We start from the raw sequence: 25,085 nt of genomic DNA on the forward strand, positions 1-25,085 counted from the left end.
CCTTATGCTCATTTATCCATTGCAATGGGGCATGTCATCTGAGGTTTTGTAATTTTTTCTACAAATGGCATCATCATTGGACCATGTCAGCCAAAAACTCATGCTCAGGGACCCTGGTTAATAAGAAATTAGATGGGTGAAAGGTGAGACCTGTGGATTTCCATAGGACTAGAAGACACCAAGCAGCATGACCTCAACTTACTTCTCTTTGCATTACTGGCACCTAGACAAAGCCTGGTGTCCCGGAGGCACCCAATAATCATGCATCTTATGAGGACCAACATCAAAAGCAAGCCTTATTTTTTAATTAATTAATTTGTTTATTTAAAGTAGGCTCCATGCCTATCAGGGGGCTTAAACTCTGACTCTGAGATCAAGAGTCAGATGCTCTACTGACTAAGCCAGCCAGACATCCCCAAAGCAAGCCTTATGTATACTTCCAGCAGGCACAGGCAGGTGAGGGATACAGGCTTGTGATTGCAGCAAGAGGCAAGACAAAAATCCATTCCTTCAGCAGGTTAATATACACACCAGGGTGATTCATGATTTTAAAAGATGCAGCAGTGTATACTACCCTTTGTACTGCCTCTGCAAAAACTTCATAGGTCCCATGTTGTTGAAGGAATGAATGAATGCTGAATGAATAAAATACAGTGAAGCAGATGAAACTATATGGATATTATCACCAGTTGCCTCATGAGAAAACAGATCACCGACCCAAAGGCTTAAAACATTAAGGTAGGCATTGGAAAGGGTAACTTCTCCTTTCCCGTGGGACCCCTGCTCTCTGAACATACCTTCCCAGCATAATGGTGAATAATGAAGCCTTGATTCCAGCTGTTGAAGTGCTCATGACTCCCAATCTGCATCTGAAGCTTCTGCAGCAGCGTCTGATCTGCTCCCTCCCCCACTGCGTGCATCGTGGCACACACGTCGTCCAGAATGCTCATGATCCCAGGAGGGTTCTGACGGGACCAAGAAAGCAAAGCCCCAATTCAGTGACTGTTTAAAGCCCCAGTTGGGTGGCTTATTGGGTCTTTTCTTAAGCCAGAAAATAGTTCCCTAGACTCAAGATACATCTTGAAAGTCAGTCTTTCCCTTTGAGCAAGAATGCCATTAACAATCCCAAATGGGAGTTACCACTTAGATCTACTGATGGAGGAAAGTCCATTTAAAAAAATAAATAAATAAATAAATAAATAATAATAATTGTTTAACTCCCTGACGTTTTGTTCAAAGTCATATACAGATCACTATCTGTTGACTCCTATTGGTACTAAGTTGCTTTTAAAAAACCAAAAGACAAATGAAAACATTTCCCTTTAACTCTAATTCATTTCTTAATGTTCGATTTTAGCCACAGAGGATGGTTTACAGTTACACAACATACACATTCTCTCACGCATTACTTTTTTTCTGCATAGCACTATTTTATAAACAATCTTCATGTTTTACATAGTCTTCATACTTACTATTTTAATGGCTATATTTTTCTGCTCTGATACGCTATAGTTTTTTTTAACAACTGAATTGTCTTTGGATGCTTTTACCATTTCCAGTTTTGGACTTTTATAAAAAACAAAATAAAATAAATAGTACTGTGGAGATCTCTGCCTGCATTCTTCTTGTTTTCTTTTGGAAAAATTTTAGGGCTACAGTCCTAGAAGGGGTATAAGATGGTCCAAAAGGCAGGGCCAGTTTTATGTCTCTTCATTCACTATGCCACCCAGGTAAGTCATAGAGGTCTTCTCTCAGAGTTCAGTAACAACTTCCATTTGTAAATCGACACTTTATTCACATCTGCATATTCCTATTACTACATATACTTATATACACAATTGATGTAATCACCAAAATTCTCTGCAAATCAGAATTGTCACTCCCCCTACTCTAAAACAATGACACAGAGAACAAAAACCCACTTGACATAAACCTGTGTGCAGTGAAGAGACACACCAGACTGATACTTACAATTTTGTTCTCAATGAGGTCACACACGATTTTGTTATTAAAGTACTCAATGGGTGTCCATCTTATTCCCTCTTGAACATATTCTTCCTGAGGGACAGAAAGCGAGGATTCACATTATTGCCCAGTGACTAGCTGGAGCTCTGCACCAGTGACTGTCAAAGGCATACAGATGGCCACCAAAGGAAAATTTGAATGCTCTTTGACATAAAATGGGAACTTTCTCCTTTTTTCTAAGAGGGTTAGAAAAAGAATATATATATTTTTTTAAGTAAATTCTATGTCCAATGTGGGACTTGAACGCATGACCCTGAGATGAAGGGTCAAATGCTCTACTGACTGAGGGAGCCCGATGCCCCATGCTTGGTCATTTTTAGTTTGAACCATGTGAAATTTGTTACCACACAACCATTCTTGATATACAAATGATGGCCATTTAATATGGCTTAAGCTATATAGGTCCAGTTAGAAAATATCTCTGAATTTAGCCTAAGGACAGCAGTACAGATTAGCCTCTAGGCATCCAAGGGGAAGGCCTCTTACTCAGGTCACTTGCTCGTTTAATCTGATTAATCCCACCACATTCTCCTGGTTTCCCTCCTTCCTCAACAGTCTTGCTTTGTTAGCTTCTTTCCAGATCTTCACCTGATGGGAGCCTCTGGACTCAATCTTCCAGTCTTCCTGTATTCTCAGCCCTGCTTCTCTAGGAGATTTCAATCAATCCCATGGTTTTAAATAGAACCTAGAGGCTAATGCCCTCTCAATTTACTTCTCTAGTCTAGACCACCCCACTGAGTTCCAGGGTCATACACATTTCACCCATTAGAGTCTCTGTTCAGATATTGTCATAGGCCTTACAAATGTAACCTGTTCAGTGGAGATCTGATTCTGCATTTCCCCACGATCACCACTGCCTTGCGATTCAAGCTACAAAGGGAGAAATCATCTTTAATTCCCCTTCCCTTCTTGGCTCATTGTTAATTATTTTGAGTAAGTCCTGTTGACTCCCTTTCCAAAACACATGGCGAATCAGACCACCTCTCACAGTGTTACAACCTCTGATGGTATCATCATTGTCTACACTCCACCATTTCCTGCCCAGCCTCCTAACTGGCTTTTATATGTCCACTCCTGTTTGTCTTCTTGTCCTACTCCATAAGTCTATAGAGCCTGAATAACCTTTTCAAAAACACAAATCAGACCATGTCACACTCTCTGCTCACAATTCCCCTGTGGTTTCCCATCATACTTGCTACAAAATCTTAAGTTTCCACCACGCTGTACAACATTCCTATATGATCTAGCCTCTGCCTACATCATCTGGTCTCAGTCCCTACCACGTTTTACCCTGGTTATGCTGCTCTGACATGATGGAAGACTAGAACACCAGGGCAGAGATTTCTGTGGAAACCACTGGTCACAGAGGTATGAACACTTCCATGACCTAATGTCCCCCAAACAGCTTTTCATATGTATACTGGGTTACATGTATCCCCTGAGATTTCATGTCCCCCGAGAACTTCGGAATGTGAGGTTTAGAAATCAGATCTTTGAGATATAATTAGCTAAAGATCTTGTAAATGAAACCATCCTGGATTTAGGGTGATCCCTTAATCCAATGACTGGTGCCTTTGCAAAAGAAAGAAGGGGGGGAGAGTTGGGCACAGAGAAATACAGAGAGGAGAAGCCACGAGAAGGGAGAGGCAGAGCTTGGAGTTGCTCTGACAGGACGAAGATCACTAGGAGCCCCCGAAGCTGAAGAGGCAAGGAAGGCATGTGGCCCTCGGGACACTTTGGTTTCAGACTCTGGCCTCCCGAACTATGACAGAAGAAATTTCTGTTGTTTAGAGCCACTCAGTTGGCGGGACTTTGTGACAGCAACCCTAGGAATTCAAAACAACATGGAACCCACAATAAAAGGGAACTTTGAGGAGAAACTATAAGCAAGACACTTCAAGTCAGAATAAAAAATATGAACTTTGTTAAGGACATATTTATTATTTTTTAAATATTTAATATGAGATTATGGCATTTGTTTTATTATTTTTTATTTTTTAAAAAAAGATTTATTTATTTATTTATTCAGAGAGACAGAGAGAGAGAGAGACAGAGACAGAGAGAGAGAGGCAGAGACACAGGCAGAGAGAGAGGCAGAGGGAGAAGCAGGCTCCATGCAGGGAGCCCGACACGGGACTCGATCCCGGGTCTCCAGGATCATGCCCTGGGCTGAAGGCGTCACTAAACTGCTGAGCCACCTGGGCTGTCCGATTTATTTTATTTTTAAAAAGATTTAATTTATTGATTTGAGAGAGAGAGAGAGAGAGAGAGAGGGCACAAGCAAGAGGAGTGGCAGAGGGAAAGGGAGATCCTCTACTGAGCAGGGAGCCCAATGTGGGACTCGATCCCAGGACTCGATCATGACCTGAGCTGAAGGTGGCCACTTAACCAACTGGGCCCCCAGGTGCCCCCAAGACACATTTATTTTTAAGGAAGACTGGGAGTAGAGCAAATCTGAGAAAACCAAAGTTTTTTCTCTGGAACGCAGTCCATGCCATGGACAATTGGGGTTGGAACTAGGTTTCCATTTTCCACTCGGTCAATGAGTCAGAGTAGTAAAAGCAGCCAGTAATAAGTCCAACTTCACAACATCATTTGCTTAAAGGAGAAAGAAACTGTACCAGATGGTGTTTACATTTCATAGACTAAAATGTCACAATGGCATATGGTTTTTCTGCCTGACTTTATTAAGTACATTTCCTAACACAAGACTAAAACTTGAATCTAGTACCAAAAGAGAGACTTTTGTATCTTTTAAACAAAACACATTAGAAATAAAACCAGGTGAAAGAAGAGGGACTGCTTACCTGTTCTGCCTTTAATGTCAGTTCAATAAAAATCTGCTGTAATTTTTCATTGACAAAATTGATACAAAATTGTTCAAAGCCATTTTTCTGAAAAGAAAAAAAAGTCACTTGCATGTAATTGTTTCTCTGAAATCATTATGAAGTCTCTTCTTAAGTGGTTAAGTGAAATGCTTCCATGTGAGAAGCCTTAACAGAAATGCTGGAGGCATTGGTAGACAGCAACATAGTTTATATTTAGGAGAAACTAATTTAGTAAAGGTACATGAAGAACTCACAGAGGGAAGAATGAACGGCAGTGAGGTTTTTTCCATTACCTAGATTGTGTCTTTCAAGCCAGATATAATGCATCACCCTCCCACAGCCTTGAGTTGTTCAGACCGGTCTTACCTGGAATATTTCAAAGCCATAGATGTCCAGGACACCAATGTTGTATTCTTCGTGGTCCTTTTCCATTGCTTTGTTGATGGACTAGGAGAAAGCAACCAGCATGGCAATTAACTCCTTTCCTTTTCTATTAGAGAGGGGCAGGTGTGGGGGAATGGGGAGCAAGACTGTATACAGCAGATGCTACTGCCTGCTGCAAGCAGAGGATGACAAGAAGAGAGGTGACTTGCAGCTTCAAAAAAAAGTCTTGGTGCAAGGTCAAGTACTCTGGGAAACCACCAGGATCCAAAAAAACTATGATTGCTTAATGAAAGCCATTAACTTCTGGCAGTTAGTTTTTCTCAGGAAGTCTGAAGAATTAGAAGAAAATGTCATCTTGGATGACTGAAGTAAAACCTACTTCATATAAAGAACCAATAAGACAAACATCCATAAATATTATTTATTCCACTGACCCCATTCAGTAGCCATTTAATGACCCCCTGACACAGCTGGGAGGGATAGCCATGCGAAGACAATGTCTGAAGTCAAGTGCTTAGAGAGAGGGTGAGCCGGCTATGGATAATAATACCAGCAATTATTATTAGAGTGATGGTAAGATAAGCAGCCTCTGTGTATCTACCATTTGCCTGTGCCAGGCTTTGCTCAGTGCTTTCCATGTGCTTCATTTAATCCTTGATAAGATTTTGTCAATGACGGTGACATTAGAATCCCCACGCCTGCCCTGGGCCAGAGGCAGGATCTAGGGCTCTGTGGAACAGCATGACATCTACTACATCTGTGTTCTGGATCACTATGAGAAGGGACATGCAATAAAATTAAAAAAGAAATTAAAAAAAAATTAAAAGAAGGGCAGCCCTGGTGGCTCAGCAGTTTAGCACCTGCCTTCAGCCCAGGGTGTGATCCTGGAGACCCTGGATCGAGTCCCACGTTGGGCTCCCTGCATGGAGCCTGCTTCTCCCTCTGCCTGTGTATCTGCCTCTGTGTGTGTGTGTGTGTCTCTCATGAACAAATAAAATTAAAAAAGAAATTTTTAAAAGGAAGGGACAAGCAAGCCAATGGCTAGACTTCATAAGAGAGGGTGGGTGCAGGTTCTAGGGGCCTGAGGAGGGCGGCAGGGCATGGAGGAACACAGGAGAGAAGTTCCCAGAGGTAGCGAACACCTGGATGAATGTGGAAGCACCCCGAGGTGTTTCCCGGGCCAAGAAAATGACGTGGCATCGTTTGTGAGCTAATGGGTAATGACATACAGCACTCAGCCCAGTGCTTGGCACATGCTCAGTGCCCAGTAAATGTCAGCTCTAATTACATGGGGCGTCCATCTGCTTTCACCACACAAAAAATAAAGGGCAGGCAAAAAGGAAATGAGGTAGGAAGCCCAGCACTGGAAGGCATGGTGAACAAAGAGACAAGAGATGTGGGTTCTACTGTCAATTTGGTACCAATCTCTTGATGAATGGCCTCAGGTAAATCCACTGAACCTTAGGCTTAAGATTCCCTTGTCAGTAAAATGAGGAGTCTGGACAAGTTAAAAGCATGACTAATGTTTAGTATAACCCTGACCTTCCACAGAAAGTACACAAAATAATTACCCTATCCTGCCCTGCCCTACTCAACCCTAACCACACCTAACCACACTTTAAGCCTTATATATAGAGACTGTTGCCTGGATTCAAATAGACTTTTTAGAGCTAATGGCTATGCTGCTGTTCTTTCCCTAGGGTCCCGCTATGGTTCTTTCTAGCTTGAATAGATAAAAGGCAGAGGAGTAGGACGGTTAGAACACTCCCAAATTACCTGGGTGTCATTCCTAGATTTATCACTTAATAGTGCTGTGACTTTGGCTAAACTCCTTAGCCTCCCTATGCCTAAGTGATCTGTAAAATAGGGATAATTATACCTAAGTCACATGGTTGTTGGAAGAATTGCATTATTTTGTACTGAAATACTTAGAATGGCATCTGGCACATAGTAAGGCCTAGATAAGTGTTTGCTATTTCATTCTACCGTTTGGAGGCGATGGTGATTAACATCGATTGTCACTGGCAGTTCTACACTGCCAAAAGACTAATTTTCAGAATCTATATGTAGTATACATATGTAAATAAATAAGTATATATGCACATGCATATATAAGTATATATGATTATGTCATTATAAAAACAGTCTATGGTAGTTTTAAAATCTATCTAAAAAGCCTTTGATATTCTTCCATTCAAAAGGCAGAACCTAATTCTCCTTCCCTTATCTGTGGGCTGTACTTAGTGACTCGCTTCTAATCACTAGAATATGGCACAATGTCAATATTTGAGTCCAAGCTTACAAATTAAAAGCTTTGTGGCTTCTTCCTTGTTCTCTCTTAGATCACCCCATCTGGGGGAAACCAACTGCCGTGTTGTGAGGATATTCAAACAGCCTACAAGCAAGTTCATGCAGCAGGGATCTGAGTCGTCCTGCCAACAGCCATATGAGTGCACCATCTTAGAACTAGACTTTCCAAGCCTAGTCAAGCCTTGAGATGACAGTAGCTCCAATCAGCATCTTGACTTTGGCCTCATCCCTAAGTCAGAACCACCAAGCTAAGGCACTTGCAAATACCTATCCCACAGAAACTGTGACAGAATTAATGCTTATTGTTTTAAGCCATTAATTTTGGGGGTTTAATTTGTAACACAGCAATTCATGACAAATACAGTATTATAAAGCTTTAGGTTCAAAAGTCAATAAGGTTTCACGACCACAGGTCTCTCCTTTTTATGTTTGTAGTTCTGGCTGTACCAAATATTTTGTCCATAGAAGTTGTTACCATATTAGTGTCTTCCAGACACCTCTGTAAGTAAAAATGGGAGTAAATGATCCCAGGGTCAAAGGATAGAAAGTGGAGGAATGAGCTAATGGTTATAAGGAACAAGCCAAACATGAAAGCAAAGCCCTAAGTAGTTTTACTCTCTAGAGCTAAGATGTGAAATACCATCAATGTTAACTTATGTTTACTTACATCTACCAAGAAATCAAAGACCCGGGCGTGCAGAGCCTTGGCAAGTGCATCCCTGGTGTAACAGGCCTGCTCCACATTGAGGGTCACATGGATAGACTCCGACTTGCCTCCCCACTTGCTATCCATCTGCCGGCTTGTGAGCTTCTCTTTCAACCGGTCCTGGTTTATTCCCAGAAGATATGCAGGAAAAGCCAAAACTATGAAAAACCAAATAAAACATGATTGTCTTTCAGAATCTAAGCAATTTATTTCATAAACACATGGAAGCACTTTTGTGTGTGTATGCACACATAAGACACACATACAAGACACCATTATTGGTCCCCAAAAACTTTTACTCTACTGAAGACTGCTAAGCAGCAGTCCCACACACATCCCGCCACTTTGTTTTTCTCAATTGTTCTATTACATGAGTCAATTCCTATGACTGAGACTTCCAATAATACAAATCAGTGATCCAAGAAGGATGGTGAACCAATCCCCCCTACTGAGATCACAATTAAATGCCTAAAATGGACATCTTTCCAAGCTTGCAGCAAGGTAGCCCGGAAGGAACTAAATCAAGAGACATTTCTTTGGCTCCAAAAAGTGTTTTCTTCCTTTCTGATATAGTGTTTTCATAGAATCATTTCCAAAGATGTTGAAGCACCTGGTACCACAGAACTAATAATCATAAGCAATCTCGTATTTCTTCAATGCTTACCATGTGTAGAGTTACTAGAGAGGACAGCACACAAAATATTAAGAAATCTTGAAGACAACCTAGATGAGGCATGGATAGCTTATCAAATTAAGAAGCCTACTAAAAAGTTCAACAGGTGATACAGGAAGACAATAAAGTCCAGGAGGAATCTAGAACAGGAAGCTGTTATGGCTTGCTGGGGTAGTCGAGGAAGATGAGGAATTTGGATGGGGCCTTAAAGGATGAATAGGATTTGTACAGATGCAGAGGAAGACAGAAGAGGGGAGGACAATGGGGTATGCACGAGTATGGAGGCAGTGATGTAAGAGATGCAGCAAATGGACTAGCATAGGCTTTAGCTGAAATGGTAGGAGATTACAAGGTTAGGGTGACTCTGACACTGGAGGTCCTTGAATAGTATGAGAAATTTGGGCTGAGGCAAAGGGGGCCTGAATGGTTTCTGGGGAGGTGTGATCCATAAGGTTTCTCTGGGAGAGGCATATGGAGTGAAATGGGGGGCATTTGTGCTATTCATGTCCCATCCTATGAATACGTAGTAACATAGTTTTGGTCTTCCAATAGAAAAGCTGAATAGATGGCTTAGTAACTTGTTTCAGGTCATGAGACTTGCCAAGAGGAGGGCCAGTGATATAAATGGATTTTCTTGATTTCATCTCCAAATACTCTAATGTGACTAAATGATACCATTCTGGGTCATGAAAGAATGCTCAGATCTTTTTGTACTATGAATGAAAGATTTTCATGGACACAAATCCAAACTCTAAACTTGGATTTGAGTCTTCTTTTTCTTACATAAAACTGTATCAAAAGTTTCTCATAAAAGGATTTTGTTAAAGACTTTATGATAATGCTTAAAAATCACAAGCCTCCCAATAAAGGATAATCTGAATTTCACAGATGGTGCTAGAATGAACGGGCTGACATTTCTCAGTATATACCTTCCAATGAGATTAAGTCAATGAATGCGTTTGAAGAAGTGTAATGCCAGAACAAGGTATCTATTTGCTATGCTAGCATTCTGCAGAAATGCTCTGACTAGTAGACGGGCTTCCTTTTACAAAGGGCACGTGAACAAGATCAAGTGCACTCATTTGCCAATGGACAATTCCTTTAGTTTGGTTTTAATGTTAACACGTATGTTTAGGAATCTGGATGTGTCTTCCACTAAATTGAAAACCTTTGCACAAAACAAGGACATAAGATATCCATAAGCCACAGTAGACACGTGCACGGTTATTGGGAAAACCAAGAGACATTTACCAAAGTATCTAACATATAAAGTGGCCTTTACTAACGGGAAGCTATAATGTTGGTTATCATCACACCACTAGGCAGTTAGACACATATATGTCTCACTTGATACAGTGGATATTATTACCAATGGTTTGTAGTAAATTCACAGGGCCCCTCACTGTTCATGGTAACTACACAGTACATACCTTGATACAATGAATAATTAGCCTCCATTTGTCGGTTTTGTAAATATGGGCTTCTCCCAAGCCCCTAATCGTGCTAAAATAGGGACACAGTTAAAATATTTCGTAAAAATGTTTATGCCATTATCTTTATGATCGTAACTAAAGAAATACAACACTAAGCCCCTGGGTCATTATCTAAAACTGAAAAAGAAATATACTAACTTCCAAGTCCCACTGCTTCTGTAGAAGGCAGGAGTGAAGGACCGTAGGCACCTGGAAAACGAGGCATGGAATCTGGCCAAGAATCAGAGCCACAAGCTTAGGGAAACCATTAAGAAGTTTAAAGAGGAAATCTAGGACTTGCTTAGATTTCCATGTTTTTGGAAATCCATGCCATGTTTTTCAAGTACAAGCTTTTACGGCCCTATATTTTCACCAGTGGCTGCCCTGGTGCTGAAATGATAGGGCTTCTCATATTGACTTCCTGCAGGCTGTGAATTTCCATGAAGGTGTGTGCAGGTGTGGCTGCAGAAGAACCTCAGTACAGAAGTACAGGGTTGTGGGGGAGTGATGGGGCTGGGGGGAGGAGGCTTGGCTTAATTTCAAAATGCTGATGTGACTGCTGTAGTTAGAGTTACATAGAACATAAAAGAACCTGCTAGAAAGTAATGTTTCAACACATTTTGATAATGAGAACAGATTTCTCTTATTGCATTTAAGTGTAAAGCAAAGTTGGACTAATTTTTCGGTTGACATCTGAAGTACAGAGAAGATAAGATAAAAAGATGTAGCAAAAACAAAATACTGTTTTATAAATATAAAATAAGTGGCAAGGTAATGTGGGCTGTCTTTGGTGTTGAGGTTCCATGCACTCTAATCCATCAGTAACACCGCAAAAAAGATGGCCATTGTCACTTGTATTTCCTATTGCTTTTCATGCATTTTTTTCCCCTTCAACAAAATTCATAGGCTAATGTCTTTTGAGCAAGACTTGTTTCCAAAAGTATGTCATCTTACTGCAGTGATTATGATGGATACCTATGTGCCTAAGTTGAGATTTGTTTGACTGCTCAGCAATGTAAAGCTTTGGCTTAGAAAACCCTAACAGCTCCATTAGTCTAAGGTCAGGTCAACAACAAAACCTGTTGTCACGGATGTCTGTTTTGCTTTGTTAGGTCAGCTGTGCCGGGAATCTTTTTTTTTTTTTTTTTTAAAGATTTATTTATTTATTCATGATAGACATAGAGAGAGAGAAAGAGGCAGAGACACAGGAGGAGGGAGAAGCAGGCTCCATGCACCGGGAGCCTGACGTGGGATTCGATCCCAGGTCTCCAGGATCGCACCCTGGGCCAAAGGCAGGCGCCAAACCGCTGTGCCACCCAGGGATCCCTGTGCCGGGAATCTTATCGTCTTTTTCTACAATAGCTTGAGAAAGTCTGCTTTCTTCTGTTATAAAAACATGGGCTAACACTTGCCTCTAAAAATTTATTCCACGGGATATACTCAAACACGAGAAAGATGATATAAAGTAGGTTATTCATTTTAGTGTGTTCATTCAGTATTGTACTAGCAGAAGTTCCACTCTGATATCCACCAACAGATGATTGGTTCAATAAAAGTACACATAGCTAAGCAGTGGAATACTATGTAGCTAAAAAAGGATGAAGCTCTTAATGAGTAGAATAATCTTCAAGACATAATGTTAAGAGGAAAAGCAACTGTAGAACATTATGTTCTATGCTCCCATTAATGCATAAAAGTGAGAAAAAAAAATGGACAAGCGTCATTGCTCTGGAACACATATCCCCTGAAACGGATACAAGAGACTGGAAACTTTGGTGCCTTCTGGGGAAGGGAACAAGATGACGAGCAAAGGGGTAGATGGGAAACTCTTCTAAGGGGTAATGACTCATTTTAACATATACCAACTGAGGAGGAAACAAATTATCAGAAGGAGGGCCCAATTCTTTGTTAGATCTCTTTGCTCAAGCACAGCCTCTCCTAATCTCCATCACTCCACTATGTCCACATCAGGGCATTTAAAGGGAGTTGCCAATCCTGGGCCTCACCCAATTGGCTGAGGAGGCTACTTCCTCCGGACATCAATGTGCAATGAACCACTGCTTGGCTCAAGTATACGGGGGAATGCTTGCTGTGTCAGACTTGTTTTGTCCTCCAGCATAAAGAGGAGATAAAAGATTGTACTATCCAAAAAGACAAGCGAAATTCATTCTGCTTCCACCAAGCAACCCACAGTGTCAATGTTAAAAGGACAAGTGTTAATGACCCTCCTGGATACTTACGTGCATTTGTTAAATGTGAAGGAAAATGTACATAAGTCTGGAAACATAGTTATTATTAGGTCCTGTTCCTAGACTTCATGCACTCCACATATATTTATTGTTTTCCACCCCACTCACTTCCCTGGTCAACATAATTCATCTTTCTCTTTATCAGATAGACATCAGAAGTTAGCAGAACTTCCCTCTTTTATCACAAAAGAAAACAAAAATATAATAAAAAAAAAGAACCTTATTTGGAATGGAAATAGCCTCCCTGCATTGTCAGCAATGAGTGGGATACTATTTATTACTAAGCATCTAAATTTATCATTCTGGAAGAATGCTGAGAAAGGAAGAAATGTCTTCCTGGGTGGTTAAAGGCTGTGTGGGTTCTGAGAGCAGCCCGGAAAGCCATCTGATGCCTCAGATTGCAGCTCGCACAACCAATAACGCGTCTCTGCAGGAACGACTGGTATCTTCCTTAAGAGTACACGTGATCAGTCTTTAGGCTCTGACTACTACAGAGGTGATCAAAAAAGGTGATCACCAGATCACCAGCAATTTCAACACAATAGCCAATGCCCATTGTTTCTGTTTTCAGAATCCAATCTAAGGCAACCCATAGGCAGGCTCAATCTGTGAGCCTTCTATATTGACATAAATCCAATCAGTTGCTCTTCAGGACCTTTAGGTTAATATAGACCCTAAATGTCAGGTACAGAGAAGATTTTTATTAGGAGACAAATCTTTGGAGTTATTTAGCTACTACTCTCATCTTCATTCAAGTGTCACTTTATTTTTATACCAAGGTGTGAAATTTTGCCAGATTCCCCCAAGGTTGATGGTAAACTGAAACTCAATCTCATGAATGGCCTACTGCTGTCGGCTGTGGTGAGGAGGGCAGGTGCACAGGAGAAGCCCAGCAGGACACGGGACTCCTCATATCTTCCCCAAATCACTGGCTGAGACCCTAGCAAAGGACATCAGCGGGTTATACTTGGGATGGAGCTAACCGATCGTTCACCCCCACTCAACCGCTATGTGCCAGAGTTACTCACACTCCTCACTCTCCACAGCTGCGTAATTGCCAACTTCTTTGAAGCTGATGTTCCCCAAGTGGAGGATGCCTGCCACTATCTGCAGCACCAGCGTCTGCTCCTCCGCGAAGATCCCAATCACATTCATCGCGTGCTGGGAGAGAAAAGACAGATCATCTGGGTGAGCTGGTCACCAGCTTCCTAAGCACGTCATAAAGAAACCAAAGCTTGGATTGAGTTGTCAATCCCCAAAGCAGTCACATGGGGCTTAGCCGACAGTGGCGGCTGGAAGGACACTGTCACTGCCCAATGCACCCATCCATTCCTCTCAAGTCTCAGAGGCACGCTGGAAAGGCAGTTCTGTCTTTAGTTCCTCTATGTGATCCCCCCAGCTGGAGACCTCCATGAGCAAAGATATACAGAGGGAGCAGCAGCTGTAGCACAGTCAACAACCTGTCCTTGTGCCCTGGGGTATCCTTACTGTCACCTCCCTCCCTCCAACGGCACTGATGCCCCTTTTCTAGTTATTCCAGGGAGCCTTTGGAGATCTTTCGCCTCATCTGGAGGGCGAAAATAGATTGTACTTGCGAAAAGGATCTTGCTTAAAAATCTCCAGCAAATCCAATAGAAGCGTCAATAGAAAAGTCTTGTTTCTAAGGTCTGTGAAATTCAGTAAAAATTTCACATTTTGAAATGCCAAGACTTATTTATCTGAATCCTACGAGAACCATATGCTAGGACTAATGTAGGCCCCTTGATGCTGTCTTCACTCCTGCACCCAGGATGGAGTCTGCCTGAGTAGCCTGCTCCCCTCAAGCAGGAGGTCAGCTCCCCTCAAGTTGCATCCTGACCTGCCCTGTCAGGGTCCCTGCCTCGCACCTGCATCTGGGCTGAAGGATGGGCCCGGCTGCCTCCAAAAGCAGAGGTGATGCAGTTCTTTGAAGCTAAATGGGTACACAGCCCAGCTCCAGAAAGTTCTAGACTGACTTCCTAAGTCGTTTCCCTGAAGATGTGACCCTCCAATCATGTACTTGGGTTGACCCTTTGTACCATAACACACACACAGAGTGAGGGCACGGGGTAGAGGGTCGCCCTCTGCTCATTTAGTGTGGAGGTGAAGGAAAAGCACACGGAGGTGTTGGAAAAGATCAGATGGGTAGTCTCGGCTTCATCTGTCTGGGGAAAATGCTGAGCAATTATATAAGCTATAGGTAAATAGGGATGGTAAATGGATTACCTACAATAATGTTCACCGGTCAATTGGAGAACCTGCGGGATGTGGGTGGGGGGATGAGGAATTCACTTTTTTACCCATTTCAACTCATTCAGTGGTCCTCAGGCAGCTGGCCCAGGGCTATTGCAGAGTGCTTATGCATGTTTTTAAGGAAATGAAGTGCTTACAGCAGAACGCAGTGGAAATTGCACGCTTCTCTTTGCTTTTACCCCTCCCTGCCCTTTCTACCACAGGCAACGCCAGGTCTGCTGAGCCCACCCTGCCTGGTCATGGGCCAGCACTTACCAGTGTTTCCTGAAACTCCCGCCTATCGTCAATGTCATCCACCTTGTAGGACCCAGAGAGGCTCAGGTAGTAATAATAGTCCATGCTGGTGATGCCGAGGCTGTGCTTCTGCTCTGCGGAGGCGCCCTCGATGAGCTGGAGCAAAAGGAAGCAGGGTGTGTGTGGTGTGGCCCACAGAGCAGAGGCACCACTCCCGGGCCCAGGTGATGAGCATGTTCTGACCCTGACTTCTAAAATGATGGGTGGTCCTCGACTCCAAAATATGGGCTTCAGGACAGCTGCCCCAGGTCACCTCCACAAATTCTAGTCCTTAATGTTGGTATGACCTACAAAAGCTGAGAATATCCCCTCTGTCCAGTAATGAGAATCGCAGTGCTGTGTTGGTGAGATCCCTCCGAAGAGTGGAAAATAAGCCAGATTATAATTACTTCATTTCTGCTCAGCTTGCTTCTGGCTTTACAAAGTGCAGCTGCCCCTCCATGCTTCTCCCTCTGGATGCATACGGAACAGCAGCCCCAGGGCCCCCTGCTCTGGCATTCTGAGACCTCCTAACCAATGGACTATCACTGGCTTTCTGTTCTAGCTCTGATATTTGCCTTTGAGTAAGACCTTCTTACAAGGGCTCTCACCAGTGGTGTGCTAGAAAAATTTTCAACAATCAATTCTTGGGAACAAAAATGGATTTGTAGTGTTTGCTGACTGCCATGGTGTAAATACTCCTACCACAACTGATTTCAAACTACCAAGAAAATACCACTGAAGGAGAAAGTGGGAAGGGATGCACGCAGCCCATGCAAACCAGCTCTAGCAACCTGAGGGATTTAGGAAAAGAGAGGGCCTAGCCACACTTCTCCATCTCCGTCAAGTTCCTCATGGCATCTCAGCTCCACACCCCTCAAGGAGGGAACATCATCGCCATTACAGAGAAGTTCTAGGTCACCCATGACAACAGGGTCCCTTAGCTTTCTTCCACCTCCTCAAAATATCTTTATGCCTTCCTATTTTTCCCCTCTTGTTTTTCCTCCCCATCCACATCACACAACCCCTCATTTGCATCTTCAACCCCCCGTCTCCACCTTCTCAACCCTCTTCTGCCTACAGACACATGCTGCTCTTGGTTGTAAGCTTTTCCTTGACTGTGAACTTCTTCAAGCCGCAGAATAAACTTCCTCATCATGTGCTAGCCACCTGGAAGAATGATTTGCCATCATCTGAGATAGCTACCTAATTGAAAAGACTATGTATGAGCTCCTGACAGTTTAACTTCCTTCTAATCCAATGATCTTCAAACTATAACAAAGTAAAACTAACACAAAAAACAGCTGCAGGCCTTTCTTCAAAAAAAAAAAAAAATCTGACATGGATCACAAATATAAAATGCTAATACATAAACTCATATATAAAGAAATGTTTTGGTATCATTATATTTCTTAAATACTTAAAAACATTAAAAAAAAGTAGTCGAATCTGAAGATTCCTGAAGCCTCAGAACACAATCAAAAAAGCAACCCTGCACACTGCTCCAGCCCCCTTCTGTGGCTTCTGGACATCCAAATCAGAATTTCCTGACCAGGGATTAAAGATCCTTAGCCTATCTCTAGTCTTTCCTCCAACAGCTCCCCTTCAGGAGACTTCCGCCCTTGCCAACAGGTCCAGGCCTGACTGCCACCTCCACAGCATTGTTCGGGCCACCTGACTCACCAGAGCAGCCTTCCCCATCATGTTCCTCTGTGGACCCTGGGTAACTCTCCTTACTGTCCCGGCCATCCCTCCCCATGTGAATTCCTGCCTGGCAAAGAATCAAACATTCCTACTTTTGTTTATTACTTTTGTTGTATTATTATTACTTTTTAATATGATTATTTATTTGTAATATTACTATATATTAATACTGCTATATTATGATTATTTTTGTTTTTTTGTTTTTTTATACATATATATTTTATATTTTTGTTTTTTTTGTTTTGTTTTTAATTTTTTATTTATTTATGATAGGCACACAGTGAGAGAGAGAGAGAGGCAGAGACACAGGCAGAGGGAGAAGCAGGCTCCATACACGGGGAGCCCGACGTGGGATTCGATCCCGAGTCTCCAGGATCGCGCCCTGGGCCAAAGGCAGGCGCCAAACCGCTGCGCCACCCAGGGATCCCTTGTTTTTTAACACTTTCTTGATTATTTAATTTTTGGGAAGTGTTTGCCTTCTGTCCCCAAAACCTTACTCTCCTTGCAGGTAGGGACATCCTCCCAATTTTTTGCACATTGACTTATACATACTACAGTAATGAATACTCCTTGATTTGGCAGACTAGATTGTCTAAACCTGAGAGCTGAAAGGTTAAGAAAAAAAAAATCTTTTTTTTTTTTTTTTAATGTGGAGAAGGAATAAGGAAATAGAAAAGAAAAAAACATAAAGGAAAACCTGGTAAAATATGTGAAAACTCCGCTCTCCGGGGTTCCTCATCACCACCCTGGATTTTTCCAGAAGGAAGTTGGAGATCTTTCCACCATCTGGTTCCCCACCTGGACTGAACTGGATTTCAAAGTATTTTCCCTGCAAGAAAGTTAGGGATTTCCTTCAATGGTTGGTGAACAGAAACATGATGTTCCAAACAGGCTTTGAATACAGTATATAATTCAAGGAAATTCATTAATGAAAGATACATTCTGAATTATTCCCAGTTCTGATCAAGACTTCCTTACTTCTTCCTATCACACAATAACCAGGGCTTTTGTCCAGTCACACGATTCTGTATTGAGAGAGAGAATCTATCCTTCCAGCCCAACTAAATAAGGCTATGCTGTATTCCTTGCCCATTTCCCCTCAAGTGGGTGCTTGCCTGCTAAGCCGGAAGCTGTAAAGAATGGGATAGAAAATCTCAAGGTTCCCTTGATCTAACAAGAGAGAACTCTCTCAGCTTCTCTCAGGGAGAGCAAATTCCCCCCTCTGCTAGACTTATCTTGATGGCTTTGAGCAAAAGGAATGCCTTTTACCTCTGGATCATGTAGCATTCTTCTATAAAATAAAAACACTTGATTATAAACAATGTTCTTTCCAGCTATTGTGGGTGTGGAGATTTTTGTTACTGTTGTTAATTATTTCCTTTTAAATTACTGCTAAGAGGGAACAAAGGAGAATAAAGCCCTGGAATTCAGCTGGAAAGGTGTCCAGATCATAAGGAAATGCCATTATTTTTCTTGCTAGAATCTGGTTGCTCTCCCATCCTCGGAAAGGGCCAGGCGAGAGTAAATGTAACTGAAGGAAAAGATGAGACAGTGGGTGTTAGGGAGTGGTATGGCCTAAGGTCACACTGGAGAGCATGCCCAGCCTAACTGCATTTCTTTTTTTTCTTTTTTTTTTTTTTATTTTAAAACATTAAATCTTTTTAAAATGTGTACGCTGATGAAATCCACCCATTTCAGGGCCGGCTCCTGCCAGGCTGCAAGTCTGGGACTAGAACCATAAACTCATTAAGGACAAGAAAAGCACATTTTGTGTTTTTCCTGCTGCCTACAGGATCCACTACCTACTGTGTTCCTGCTAAGTCTGTTGCAGATTCCAAGTATCAGAAAGGCTACAAAAGAAGGCTGCTCTCTACCATTTTCTGATGACTCCTCCTCTGTTCCCTCTAAAAAACACAAAAGCAAACAACACATAGAGGCACCAGACAGAGAGAAGGACCACAAACCACTGCTCTCCCAAATTACAGTGGTTCCTGAGAAACGACTGCTGAACAAGAGTCCCCATGCTTCCTATTATTATAACTATTCCTTCACCATCTTTTCCCTTTGGTACATTTTGGAGGGATTAAACCAGTGTCTGTCCACATACATCTCTTAATCATTCCCCATCAATTTGGGGGTGAGAATGAAACCAAACTGGACATAAATCCAGGAAGGGCAGATGCAGTAAATGGCAAACTCTTCATGCCCTTCTAGAAGTGGTTCAATACTTCGGCCACCATGTTGCAAAAACCTGGGGAGACTGAGAAATGCTGGTGCCCAGGGCCACCCCAGAAAAGTAAACCCATCTCTAGGGACTGGCACACAGACTCGAGCACTTCTAAAAAGCCTGGGTGATTTTTATATGTGGCCAAGGTGGAGAGCCACGGTTTCAATGAACAGAAGTGCTAATACACAATTCACATTTGTGATATGAAAGGTAAAACCCCTAACAAGAGACCAAAAGTTTAGTTTTGTAGAGCAGCCTGGGGGAAAAGAGGAACTTGTATAAAGAAAGGAAGTCATGTTTTCATAACTAAATGGAAAGCAACGTTGATTCTTGGTAATGTTTTATTTCTTAAAGCTAGATGCTAGCTACACTGGTGTTCATTGTATTATGTAAATGTATTATATATATTGTTCATGTATTGTAAAAATAGTGTTTGAAATATTTCATAATATATTTCTTAAAATTTGACAAGACTTGTAAGTGGAAATATGTGAGTTCTTATGATTCATACCGCATGTCCATTTTTTTAAGGTTTTATTTCTATGTAATCTCTATACCTAACATGGGGTTTGAACTCATAACCCTGAGATCAAGAGTTGCATGTTCTACAGACCAAAGCTACCAGGTGCCCCTGCATGTCCATTTTAAAAAAAGAAATTACCTATATTCTCACCCTGATACCTCTTGTATTGCCCCCTACTAAATAATGCCAGTTAATAGTATATTCAAACTTTGATTTTGAGACACCTTAGTTAAGTTTTATATAGTGTACCTTTTAAAATAAAAATGAGACCATATTGTATTGTTCTATAACCTGTTTTTTAAATTTAACAATATATTATGGATATCTTTTTTTTAAAGTCATTATTAACAGGGAACTTAGATATAACACCTTAAAAGTACTCTTGGGCCAAAGAAAATGAACATTAAAAAAAAAAAAAATTTTTTTTTTTTTTTTAAAGTAGACCCCGTGCTGGGCATGGAGCCCAACATGGAGCTTGAACTCACAATCCTGAGATTGAGACCTGAGCTGAGATCCAGAGTCGGACATTTAACTGACTGAATCATCCAGGTATCTCTGAACATTTTAGATGTTGATAAAAATTGCCAAATTGCTTTCTTGGGGGAATGTGTTAGGCTTCAACCAATAGCATTTTTTTCTCTGGTATTATCAATATCCTTAATGTTTGCTCTGAGAGACAGAAAATGATATATGGTTTTAATTTACATTTTTCTCATTATTAATGGAAATATCTTTGGATGCCCCATCAGACATAATTCTGTGTGTGTGTGTGTGTGTGTGTGTGTATGCACACACAAACTCACACACAAATTACCCATCCATACTCCTTCTCATCTTTCCTTCAGGATTATACCAAATTTTATAATCAGAAAAATAATAAATACTGAGCATCTTTGTTTTGTTTTACAAACAACGACTGATGTATCCTCCTTTTCCAAGGAAAAAGAATAATTTATACTGGAAAAACCGAAATACTGATTTAATTATTCTTTTGCTCCCTTAGAAAGGCAAAGAGGAGGGGATGGGTAGCTAGAGAGTTAAATTTGGTCAAGTGCATTTTTACAGGGCAGGCTGCGACAATTAGGGAAAAAAGGTCAAGTGGAAAATTCACTCACATTTTCTTTTGTATTTCATTACCTAGAAACTTCTTCAAGATAACACAACCCAGGCATTGAGCAGAAAAATATGAGTGGTGAACTAATGAGTAAATAGAATAGTATTGAACATCAAGGAAAATGAGGGCAATAAGGACAGATTATAACTCACCAGGGAATCTAACAATCACTGCATGAGAACCTAGTAAGAATTCTCTTGGAAATAGAAGCTTCCTTCCAAAATAGAAGGGTGAAAAAGAAATTGTTTTTCTCCAAAATTCCCACTATTTATTTTAAAATGGTCCGGAATCAGCCTCACAGATGGCTCCCTGAATGCTTTACTGCCAGACATAATCTATGGTTGAGATAAGATATAAAATCTACATAAATCAAAGCTACTGGCCAAATACTCATTTCTTTGTAAATGTGGCTTTTTGTCAAGGGGAATATATTCACATGCATCCTTGCCAGCTTTCCAATTCACCCCCTCAGGAGACACTCAGGCAGAAAAATGTCTAAATGGGCATTTGTGACAATGCATTTGGCTGACATCTTCATTGCCTCGGGTAAGTGGACCAGTTAAGAGGCCATCTGACAGGCCATCCAGTTGCCTTGGGATGTTATTAGGTTACATGAATATATCTAAAACAAATACACAAAGCTCTGAGGGGTGGGTAGACAATTGGCTCACTCTGGCTCACAGTGAGGAGGAAGGTTCTCTCCAATGTATGGGATCGAAGTATCTGCTGCCTTTCATGTCTTTGGCCCAAGTTCCATGAAACGGAAGCAAGGCAAGAAGACCAGCAAATCTAGTTGACTCATTATTTGTCTGGGAAAGGAGGTCTTTCCTCCAGGGCACAACGCAGACTCCTCCAGGACAAAAGCTGACACTTTTATCGATTTTTATTTTCTCTAGTAAGGCAACTCAAGTTGTGAACTGTTTTCAAAAATTATCTTATATCCCAAGGCTCAAAAATAACTTCAGTGAAAGGGCAAATTGAAGCCTGACAGCAAACTGCTATTGAAAATGAAGAAAAGATTGAAATGGCAGCCTCCTGATGATAGGTAAAAAGCTCACATTTCCTTGGGGATACCATACTTAACCCAGGAAAATTAACATCATTTCAGGTGACGGTCTGTGAAATGGGGAAGAGACTTACAAATCGGCTAGAGTTGTTGTTCCGGACGGTCTTGGCGTTCCCAAAGGCCTCCAGCAGCGGGTTGGACTGCAGGATGATGTCCTTGACGTGCTGTCACAGCAAACAGGCCAGAGGTTAGGACAGTGCAAGCATCAACCACCAACCATGAAGCCAAACTTTCCCTAAGGACCTGGTTTCTGAAGGCAAGGTCTCAAATCTACATGGTCCTGGGGTTTCTGCAAGATTTATGCTTTTCTCCCAATAGACCTAGACTGCTTGTGTGTTCATGCCTTCCAGCTCCTCTGACTTGATGCATCATGCCCTGGAGCCAGGGTACCAGCAAAACAGGAGCTATATATGTTCCAGGACTGGGTGTCCAAGTTGGATGGTGTAGCTGTACCCCGCAGTCACAGGCATGCCAGGAGTCACAGCAGGAAGGAAGGATTTGAGGTAGGAAGGAGCATCTCATTGCCACATTGATCAGTTTTTACCAATCATCCCCACCCCTTTTTTTACCCAACTTCTCCACACCTGCCCTCTTCATTGCAAGGGAGAGAGAACTTCAGGGAAATTAAGTAGTTTTTCCTCCCTGACAAGGCTGTGGGCACATAGTCTTGTGTTTCCCAAACTTTCATGTTTGTGAATCACCAAGGGATCTTGCTTAAATGTAGATACAGATTCAGGAGGTCTGAGGCCGGGACTGAGAGTCTGCATTCCTAATCAGCTCCCTGGTGCTACTGGTTTTGCCAGCGTAGAGCCACATTTTGAGCAGCAAGGGCCAACACAGGATTGTATGGAACAATTCCTGGCCTACTAGGGAGGAAGAATTTGGTTTTCAAACAGCCCACTTCAGTGCCAGACTGAAAGTGTGCAAAACACTCTATGGGCAAGACAGCTCAACAGATAGGAGTTGATGTTGGAGAGGTCTTTCAACAAGTGAGTCATTCCCTGTAGTTCTAATTATTCACATGCTATGGTTAAACATGTTCCAGAAATAACAAGTCTTTGGTTTGTGCTCTTCAGCTACCGACTAATTTCAAGCCAAGAGCTCTGTATCATTGTCCTCATAGAAAAACAGGAAGAGAAAAGTCAACAATAAACGTCTGCAGTCTGGCCACTAGGTCGTGGTCTGTAGCAAACAGGACCAGGTTAAGGCACTAACTACTTATTAACTATGTAACAGCCAAAGAGTTCCTTCGGCACCCTCCTGAACATTCAGAAGAGGAATGAGAACAGGAATTTCACTAACTGGGACAATAGCACCAAAGGCAAATTCTGGGTGGTCCCTCCATGGGGTCAAGTTCAAAGCTTAGAAATGGCTTCCAAGCTGCCTACCATCCTTCAAAAACTCATGGATTTATACAAACAAGGTTTGCTTTGTAAAATTAATTTTGACTTTGTGGCTCTTCATCAATCCTTTATATCTGTTGTATGACACCATTTATCAACACTCAGCTTCTCAGAGGGGAAGAACAAAAGAAAGGCTCTTCTTGTCTCTTCCCTTCTTTAATTACTGACTGTTAAGCTGAGAATCCTTATGCATGTATCCATCACCTGTCCATCCATCCATCAACTATCAAGATGTCCAACAGAATTTTGTGGCACATGATCAGCATTTGGGGAAAGGATAAAAAACAAATTAAGGCAAAGGTGCAGCCCACCCATAAAACAGTATTCTGAATTTGTCTTCATGTCAATCTTCTAGGGATAGGGCAGGATCACATGAATAGAGTCAATCGAGTGGCACCACACCAACCTAAGTTCTTAAATCATCCCCACTGTCCAATACCAAAGCCATGAGCCACATGTTGCCTTGAGTTTCAAGAAGGCTAGTCCCAATTGAGATGTACTATTAAGTGTAGATTACACACTGGGTTTCGAAGACTTAATATCAAAAAAAGAATGTAAAATATCTCATTAGCTTTTTGATATTCATAACATGCTGAAATAATCATGTCTGGGATATGTTGAGTTAAATGTATTTTTAAAATTAATTTCACCTGCTTCTTTTCACCTTTTTAAAAATGTAGCCACTTGAAAATGTTAAATTATGTATGTGACTAATGCCGTCTTTCCACTGGACAGTGCTACTCGAGATCTTCCTTTCATTCAGTGAAAGAGACCATTCTCAGACCCTTTCACTGTGAAAAGAGTTCTGGATGCTGCCTGAAGTCTTCTGACCCATCAGGACATAACAGAACACCATTTAATTAGCAGCCAGAACATGGTGAAGAGAATTTGGATGTATCTTTTTAAAGTCAACACATGGCTTGCAGTAGAGACATCACTTATTCAATGATTTGGATTAAAAAATTCATATTTATGGTGAAATCTACCTGAGAGCATGAGTTCCAGTAAGAAACTGTTCCCAGCAGTCTGTGCCAGAAATGAGCCCTATGTGTTTGGGTGGCCCCCTATGGACCCTTGCCCACCTTCGCCATCATCCATTGCTCTTCAGGAGGGGGCTTCCCCCATTTCTGCTGATGCCAATTCTGCTACCACGACAGGTAAAACTAAAGACAGATGAAGCTGTAGCTACCATTCTCCATGCTGCACTCTCAAAGTGCTGCTTCTTGGCCCATATACTTTTCCCCCTTTTCATCTCTCCTGTGTCCTCATTTCTCTGGATGTTCCTGCTTTCCTAATGTTACCTTCGAATGTTTCCTTCTTCTTTATCTCCCCTACTCCTCCCCCACTCTATTTTAAGATTTTTGTAAATGTCTTAAATTGGAAATGCAGTCACATAGGTCAAAAGAGAAAAGTTTCGGGCAGCCTGGGAGGCTCAGCGGTTTAGCGCCGCCTTCAGCCCAGGGCATGATCCTGGAGACCCGGGATCGAGTCCCCACATTGGGCTCCCTGCATGGAGACTGCTTCTCCCTCTGCCTGTGTCTCTGCCTCTCTCTCTCTCTCTCTCTCTCTGTGTCTCTCATGAATAAATAAATAAAATATTTAAAAATATATATAAAAGTTTCAAAAGGTTATAGAGGAAAATGTACCCTTCCCCTTAGTCTCCCAGTTTCCACCCCTGAAGAAACCATCATCAGTTTCTTATAAATCCTTCCAGAGGTATGTTATACCTACCCAAACAAACACGGATATACCTTCTCTTATTCTCCTCAAATGGCAACACATTATGCACAATGTTCTGAACCTTGCTTTTTTGCAATTCATCATTATCTTGGAGATCATTCTCAAAAATGAAGCTTC

At 41.7% G+C, this 25,085-nt stretch overlaps 1 protein-coding gene across 1 annotated transcript in view; it reads right to left on the reverse strand.

Moving 5' to 3' along the window:
• The window catches only part of MYO1E (myosin IE), a 198,898-nt gene that overhangs the window by 62,031 nt on the left and 111,782 nt on the right, over positions 1-25,085 (reverse strand). The window contains 9 exon segments of the mRNA XM_025472640.3: positions 798-965; positions 1,972-2,058; positions 4,833-4,919; positions 5,220-5,300; positions 8,215-8,411; positions 13,676-13,808; positions 15,174-15,308; positions 17,593-17,724; positions 21,900-21,989. Of these exon segments, the coding sequence (XP_025328425.1) occupies positions 798-965; positions 1,972-2,058; positions 4,833-4,919; positions 5,220-5,300; positions 8,215-8,411; positions 13,676-13,808; positions 15,174-15,308; positions 17,593-17,724; positions 21,900-21,989 (1,110 nt within the window).

This window comes from Canis lupus, chromosome 30 (assembly GCF_003254725.2).
Source record: "Canis lupus dingo isolate Sandy chromosome 30, ASM325472v2, whole genome shotgun sequence".
NCBI lineage: Eukaryota > Metazoa > Chordata > Mammalia > Carnivora > Canidae > Canis > Canis lupus.